Source organism: Egretta garzetta, unplaced genomic scaffold, assembly GCF_000687185.1.
Source record: "Egretta garzetta isolate BGI_Z169 unplaced genomic scaffold, ASM68718v1 scaffold14, whole genome shotgun sequence".
NCBI classification, from domain to species: Eukaryota; Metazoa; Chordata; class Aves; order Pelecaniformes; family Ardeidae; genus Egretta; species Egretta garzetta.
The window spans coordinates 5,360,532-5,368,755 of NW_009259588.1; the positions used below are offsets into that span (position 1 = coordinate 5,360,532).

Here is an 8,224-nt window from a genome sequence, read left to right on the forward strand (position 1 = left end):
CAGCAGTTCTCAAGTCAGATGCACATATTCCCTAAAAACAGTTAATGTTTCCCAGTTTCCAATCCTAATCACTCTTGCAAGAATGTTTGTTTCTGTGTAAAGGCTGCTTGGGAGTTTGCACCCATTGAAATAATAGATTTTGAGACAGTCTTGGTGGTAGAAGGATGTGTAGAGAGCTATTCAAGACAGGTAGACCATAAAGAACAGAAACAGAGCACTGATGCTTAAACCTCATAAGAATAAGGATATGTATGATAATTAACAGAGTAAGTTTTCTCCAGAGAGCCTGTTTTCTTGCAAAGGTCATTTGCTCCCAAACAAATGGGACCAAGCATAATGGTCCCAAACTTAGCGGCCTAAAGCAGCCATTTAAAAGTTTTTTTAAATTCTGGACAGCTAACAGATATGTCTTCAGACAAAACAAAACCAAGGAAAAAACCCCCAAAAAACCCCAACAACCAAACCCCCCCCCCCCCCCGACCAATTAGAAAGTGCTGTAATTTTAAAAGTATGTGCATTTTTACACGTAACAGGCAGCCCTAAATGCAGAACTACACTCAGCCTTAACCATGACATGGTAGTTAGCTACTTTCTGAATCTAAATTAAGGACATGGAAATAAATAAAAAAAAAAATCCTCACTTAAATTTTTCTTCACCTCTTGTACTATTCACAGTTCTGTCACCATAAATGAAGTATGCATGAAATTGTTTTTGCTGCAGCTCACAGTGTACCATTCAATTGCAATTTCAGTGTCCTATATATCACAACAATTAAACACAGCCTTTAAAATAAAATCTTGAAAACAACAATTATTTTTTATTTTAAGCAAACTAGACATGTTAATTCTTAATTACACTGGCATGGTATCTTACCATGACTTGCTTCTTTATCTGCTGGAGTTCAAGTTTTATTTTCTGGGAGAATAGAAAAAAATTGTACACTTTATTACTGTATACAAAAACACATGATCTAGAAATATTAATGGATTTGCACAATCAGTAATAATGACTATCATCCATGTGAAAAGGAAAACAAAATGAGCGTGGTTTAACTCTATGTCCTCGGTATCTGTATAGAAATATGCATGTGTGCACACAAGCGTGCTTACTCAGGGCTGCGCATTTCCAAACAACAGCACAAGACAGAAGCTAGCAATGTCCCACAGCAGTAAATGTGGCCAAATGCATAGGATGGTATGCCCAAGAGTAAACCCAGTAGGCCAAGGGAAGTGATTATTTCCCCCTGTTCAGCACTTGTGAGCCTGCACTGTAAGCGCTGTGTCCAGCTTTAGGCTCCCTGGTGAAAGACGGGCATGGGCATCCTGGAGCGAGTGCAGTGGAGGGCCGTGAAGGTGGTTTGGGGCTGGAGCACACAATGTTGGGGGTGAGGGATGAGGAGAGAGAGCTGGTTTATTGAGCTTTAAGAAGAGATGGCTAAATGGCAATTATACTGCAGCCCGCAACTACCTAATGTTCACTAGAGGTCCCTTCTAACTCAAATTATTCTATTACTTTACCTCTTTCAAAAGATGCACAAAATGTTTATAGCTGTAGCATCTTCTAATAACTCTCCCTGGAGATCACACAGTCCAGTCCCCTGCTCAAAGCAGGGGCAACTAGAGCAAGCAGGCTGCTCAGGGCCATGTCCAGTTGGGCTTTGAACATCTCCAGGATAGGGACTCCACAGCCTCTCTGCATATCCTGTTCCAGTGTTCTATCACCCTTACAGTAAAAATGATTTTCTTATGTCTAAATAGAATTTCTCACATTTTGGTCTGTGCCAATTACCTATTGTTCTGTCACAGGACAACACCAGAAAGAGCCTGTCTCTGTCTTCTTTATACCCTCCCTTCAAATATTTGTATACATCAATGAGATCCTCGCTGAGCCTTCTCTTGTCCAGGCTAAACAGTCCCAGCTCTCGCAGTCTTTCTTCATATGTCAGGTGCTCCAGTCCCTTACTGATCTTTGTGGCCATTTGTTGGACTCTGTCCAGCATGTCCACATCTCCCTAATGCTGGGGGGCCCAGAACTGGACCCAGTACTCCAGATGAAGTCTCACCAGTGCCAGGCAGAGGGGAAGGATCACCTCTCTTGACCCACTGGCAGTCCTCCAAACACAGCCCACGAGGCTGTTGCTGCCTTTGCCCCAAGGGCTCATTGCTGGCTCATGGTCAACGTGGTGTCCACCCAAACCCTCAGGGCCTCTTCTGCCAAGCTGCTTTCCAGCTGGGCAGCCCCAGCCTGCCCTGGTGCATGGGGCTGTTCCTCCCCAGGGGCAGGACTTGGCATTTCCATTTGGTCAACTGCATAAAATTCTTGTCATCCCATCTCCCCAGCTTGTTGATGTCCCCCTGAATGGCAGCACAACTGCCTGCTGTACCGGCCACCGCTCCCAGCTTTGTATCATCTGCAGACTTGCTGAGGGTGCACTCTGCCCCATCAACAAGGTCACTAATGAAAGGTGCAGAGCCAGCCCCTTGGGTACAAGATGCTTTTTTACATCATTAGAAAAAAAAAATAAGCAAGTGTTAGAATAGCACTTTCCAAGACAGAGATTTTTACCTCATTTTCTGAACGAAGTGCTGAAAATTCGCTTTTTTCCAAAATAATCATGTCCTTTTTCACACCACCAATATGGGACATTACTTGCTGAAGTGCAATTTCCTTTAAAAAGGGGAAGAAAAACCTCAGAACATAAAATTAACTATAATGCTTTTTCTCATTGTGCCTATGATAGACTATCTTGGTGCCCCGAAATTTTTAATTCGGTGATTTCAGAATGATTATCTGAGTTTTGGAAAGCAAGATAAATGAAGTGACAGAATAAGCAAGTTAAGCTCAAATGTTGGTAATGTTTGACAAAATTAGCAGTGTTAACACAGATCAGAATAATTCAATTAATAGCCTGCAAAATAGTTTCTTCCAAATTCTTAAGCTAGCAAAGGCATTAAGGAGAGAAGATGTGTCTCTGAGCTAAATGAGGAAAGCTGGTTTTCAGACCAAAACTCCTCAGTGCAACCATACTCTTCTGTAATTACCTCCTTTTTTACCTCCCCCTGCAGGGGGGCTCACTCTGCTTCACTACTCAGAATCATGCGCTGTACTTACACTTTTAGTTGCTTTTCTCAGTCTCTTATTCTGAGCTGATAGAAGACAAACATGAATTCTCTGCAGCTTTTGAGGATGCAAAAGTGTGTAGACATTGCTCTAGATCCTACACTATCCACACATGCAAACAGGGACTGCCTTCTCTTCTCTGAAGGCATTCCCCTAGTAAGTAGTCCCTTGCTTTTCATTCTGGACTAAGAATCCTACAAATGTGACACAGCACTTTCGTCAGGAAATGCTATTCTAACTTACAGTGTTATACGTTTAAGCAGCGTCTGGAGATGCCTCACCAGGCTACCTGACCACAACACTGAAAAAAATGACTCTGTGTACTAGACATGTTACAAAAAGTCTACAGAAAGAGTACTGCCACAGACACCACCCCTCTCACTTGGTGATATTGCCAGCTTGCTTTTGTTTTCTCCCTTCTTCGCTGAGCTCAATAAAACAGAGAACACTCTTCCACATTTTTTCTCTTCATCTCTCTCTATATATACACATACACTTTTTTCCCCCCTAAGGCTTTATCTAACCAGTGTAATATTTCATCTTTCACATACCCAACTAGGGCCTAATGCTAATACATCCATAACTTTCCAAATCCTCCTCCAACTCATCATTCTCTTTCTGCATAAGCTCTTCCGCATTCAAAGACTGTAAGGAACTACATGTTCTATCGTGTTACCCAAAGTTCATGGCATACACACCTCCTGAGCTGCTTCTATTTTAGCACGCCACACAAACCTGCACTTTTCAACCTTAATGACAGAAAGTCACCTGAGGGTGGACTCCACCAGGCAGTCTCAGAAAACATCTACCATCATGAGCCACAAAGAAAAACCTGTCTACTTTCATTCATTCAAAAAAAAAAAAAAAAAAAAGCTGAGCCTAGAAGGAGGTAGAGATGCAATGACTGCTTATTGTAAAATATAACCAACCATGGGAGCAAGGGTCCCTTTAACACTGCATTCTCCAATTGACTGTGGAACAAGTTCAGCACAGCGGGAGGATGCTTGCCCATGTCCGCTTTGCCTGGAATCTGGAAGGTAAGGAAGATGAGCTGGAGCCTTCTTAGATGGAAGGTGGTGCAAAATCCAGGTGCTCTGCTTCTTAATCAGATGCCCTACTGCCAAGACTATTATACTATGGAGGCAACAGCTGCTGTTTTCTCATGTTTTAAGACAGCAGCCTTATTGCTGTGAAAGAAGTTAAAGCCTGTATTCAGAAGGTGACTTGGGGCTGCGAATGTCAGCCTCAGAGCAGCCCAAGAGGTTGTACTTCAGCCATGCTTCTTGTCACCAGTGTCTATTTGACTAGCTTATGTGTCAGGGAATTCCAGTGTACCAGATATTGTGAATCCCATTCAAAGATGCTTAAGTTCCACATGCAGTGAATCATGTCTTACTCTGAATTTCAGTTCTATTTCTGGAGCCAGACACCTAAAAGCTCAACATGGCAATATTCAACACTGTCATGTCCAACTCCTTACATCGATCTACCTTTGTATGACCTGACAAAGGCCCCCCAAAAAATCACAGCCGGTATTAGAACAAGAAAGCCTTGCCTCCAGGCACAGTTATTCATTAAAACAATCATTCCCTCACAAGTCAAAGCTAACAATTCAGTTCAGTTGTATGCAGATTCCTGGTAGCCACGAAGGATCTCTGTAGATACTCAGCATTATCAGCCTATTTCCAAGCAAGTTTTCTTCCCTTCTTCACACCCAGATGTATATGCTGGGTAGGTTTAGATGATACCATGAACAACGTATGCATCAAAGAAAAAGGAGGTACAATTTCAATATCAGCATCCAAACTATACATGTCCCTGTATGTTACCGGTGTACATAACCACACCAATCATGCCCTAAAAACATGATATAAAAAAAGAAATTCAGCTGAATTCTAATCCAATATAAATGCCATTGTGATACAGGGAGATAAATAAAAAGGTACCACGTAACAGGGTGGTAAATCACTGAGGGAATCTGTACTTTCTTGTAACAAATCTACAAAAGAATATATGTAGGAGCTGTAACTATTCAAAGCCATGCATCTAATACCTCCTATGTCTGTCTAAAAGCTTTCTCAGTAACTATTTCATGCTACAGTAAGGTTGAAACCAAAAAACTACCCATGGTTTGTGTACCAACTCACAGTACCCAAATCTCAAGGTCTGCCACAACACGTTTGACAAACTCAAGACCAAACTCACTAGTTAATAAATACATAGGAATGTTTGCTCTTCACCTTCAAACTTTTAAAATACAGTGTCTAACAGCAATAAATAGCAACATGTATTTCATTAGCATGCATACTAGGTTTTGATTTACTCCAACCCCACCGTCGTCTTTGAGCTAACCTGCTGTACTTTGGTGACCATGTCCTTGTAAATTATATCCAGGTTGGTGTTCATAATTTTCACTAACGCGGACACAATGACCTCCGACTGCTGAGTAGTGAACCCTAAGCAAAACAAAATGCAACAAAATTCAGAGATAGACCTAAATGTGGACATTTTACAGAAATGCCACTTACTAATAATACTCAGCACCAAGTTAAAATGAATGTCATTTATGAAAGGTAATAAAACATACTCCTCTTGATCCAGCACTAATGAAAGAACACAACCAGTCAGTATATCCAAGTTCCTCCTCCCCAAAATTATGTCTGTGACATAGTATAGGCGCTTCTGCAGTACAGCACTCTTACAATGTCAGCAGGATAAATGCTAGAAATTTTCTAGAAGTATTATGGAATGTCATCTTCCACATGTGATTATTTCTAGGAGCAAGAATTCTGACCCCAAAAAGCAGATACCTACTTTCAGTACACTGTAAATCTTCAGAACCACTGAAGACATGCAAAACTCGACAGCTGAAATCAGAGCTACCTGCCCTGATTTTAGGCCTACCAGCCTCTGAGTCCCCATTAAAAACCTTTTAAACTGAATATATTGGGAATTATTGCAAAACATTGTCCCTAGAAAGAATGTAATTTTTTCTACTTTCAAAACCTAGGACTAAAAGTGTCACGAACAAGATTTAGCCGTTATGAAAAGAAACACTTGATAAAGCACGATTGTTTCATACTAACTAGCAGTTAAGTCTTAGAAAGCACATATGTGGTCTGAGAGGGAGCTGCTTTCAATAGCTGAGCCGATATAACAGTTTGCCACCACCAAAAGGAAGAGAGACCCTTCCTCTCTCTCTCTCTTCTTTTCCTTCCTTCTGCCAGTTTGAGGTGTCCTGGTCCTCATGCAACTACTCTATGAGCTCATTAAACTGGCATCTCAGAATCAAGCAAAAGAGCTGCAGTTTTCCAAGAATTAGGTTGGCACATGGAAAGAGATGAAGCCACATGGCAGGGAAAAGGGACTGGGACCCTTCCTTTTCAGGGAGGGAGAGCTGTCAGCTGTACTGAACTTCACCTTAAGGTACCTTCCCCACCTCGGCAACATTAGCAAGAATCCAAAATAATCTATTCCCTTATCTATGTTTTAGCACAAGAGCAGCCATATTTTATATAGTATTCTACACTGTATGTATTTGTGCATTTTACATAGTAGTCTGTATTCAATCCTATTGTAAGACTTTGTTGCATATACTAAATACATAGGAATCCAATTAATACATTTTAAACCACTAACTTGAAAACTGTTTTTTATGTTCAATTCTTAAAATCTAATTTCTCTTTGGCATTTTTAATTACCAATAGGACGATAAATTATTCTGATCAAAATTATATAAGCTCAATGTTTCCTTTTGCAAGTAGAAAAAACTTACATGTTCTTACCCGGTACATATTAAAAAAAAAAAAAAAAATTCATAAAACACATTACAAAAAATGCTGTGCTTCTCTAATCTGATCAGTGTAGTAATGCGGTTTTGATTATATATTTCATACAGTGTTGTAGATGTAGTGTGTATATATATTTAAATTTTAATAATGTGAGTCCTCAGAACTGCATAGCTCCTGGTACTAGATCATTCCTGGGAGCTGGGCAGAAATGGACCGTTGTGTGTCAGCACACTTAACTTGCAGGTTTTAATTTATTAAAAAAAAAAAAAAAAAATTCATAAAACTGAAGCTGTAACATCACACGTCAAGGAGAAGTAATGCTTTGTAAACTATAAAACTACTCATGAAATGAGATTAAAAATAGCTACCCATTTCTAGCAAATTACCATTTTCTTCCAAGAGGCATACCAGCGCATGAGTGTCAAAAAAAAGCTTCCTATTTCCCAATAAGGAAATATTCCCTTTGCTTTGTAAAGATGATGATGCAGAGATGCTTACGTCTGAAAAAGAGATAAACAAAACATTAGTTATTTTCAAGAAAGAATATTTAATCAATATGCTTGCTTTCCAGGAGATTCCTTACTAGCCCAAATATTTTTCATTTATGACAAAAATACTAGATTGTGTGTTGAAATTATTGCAGCTTGCTTGAAATTGAAAAGGTATCCAACTAACAAGCTGTATGCACAAAAGCTTTAAAGTAGAATACAATGCTACTGCTGCTCCTCTGAGATGCTCTCCAAGAACATACTGTGCTAGAAAAATCCTGTCAAGTGTCAGGGTCTTCAAATTGTTCCTTTACTGTTATCAGCATAAAATGTGGAAGCTGTGAGCGCTTCATAGCTTTGAGGACTAAATCCACTGTCTCTTTCCATTCTTTGTTAAAGAAACAAACATTCACTGGTTGCCCTTTCGATGCTAAATTGCTGTTGAAGAATTACTAACACATTCCTCAAATATCCGTATTGCAGAAGTCATGCATTCAGGAAAATTTAATACCAGTGCATAAACTAGCTGACAGAAAGAACGCAAGATGGAAGATGAATTAAACTGTCAGGAGGCAGGACTCTCTGTCCTCAAAGACATTTTATTTTAGAACGCTTGGGTGGGCTGAATATACGACTATGCCTTAGCTGTCTTACTCAAAAGATCAATAAAAAGTAACCAATTTAAGTCTTTGCGGGGGTGAGGGAAACCTCAAATTACCGCTGCGGCCCGTTCACAAAGTTGCTGCTGCTGACAGGTCCCTGCAGGCCCCCGGCCCCCCACGCCGCTGGACTCCCGGGGGCGGGTGAGGTGACGGGGCGCGGGT

At 40.4% G+C, this 8,224-nt stretch overlaps 1 protein-coding gene across 5 annotated transcripts in view; it reads right to left on the minus strand.

The window, feature by feature from the left end:
• The window catches only part of MCUR1 (mitochondrial calcium uniporter regulator 1), a 16,283-nt gene extending 8,112 nt beyond the window's left edge, over positions 1 to 8,171 (minus strand). For 4 of the 5 annotated variants that reach the window (XR_004841883.1, XM_035893503.1, XM_035893504.1 and 1 more), the window contains exons 1-5: positions 8,119 to 8,171; positions 7,299 to 7,412; positions 5,474 to 5,577; positions 2,567 to 2,668; positions 875 to 916 (exon numbers count right to left, since the gene is read on the minus strand). Coding sequence is in view for 4 of the 5 variants with exons in the window: in XM_035893503.1 (XP_035749396.1) it covers positions 875 to 916; positions 2,567 to 2,668; positions 5,474 to 5,527 (198 nt within the window). In the remaining variant the exon portion in view is untranslated. The remainder of the gene's footprint in view (positions 1 to 874; positions 917 to 2,566; positions 2,669 to 5,473; positions 5,578 to 7,298; positions 7,413 to 8,118) is intronic. The other variant, XM_035893502.1, reaches the window with a different exon arrangement.
• Between the last annotated feature and the right edge of the window lie 53 nt (positions 8,172 to 8,224).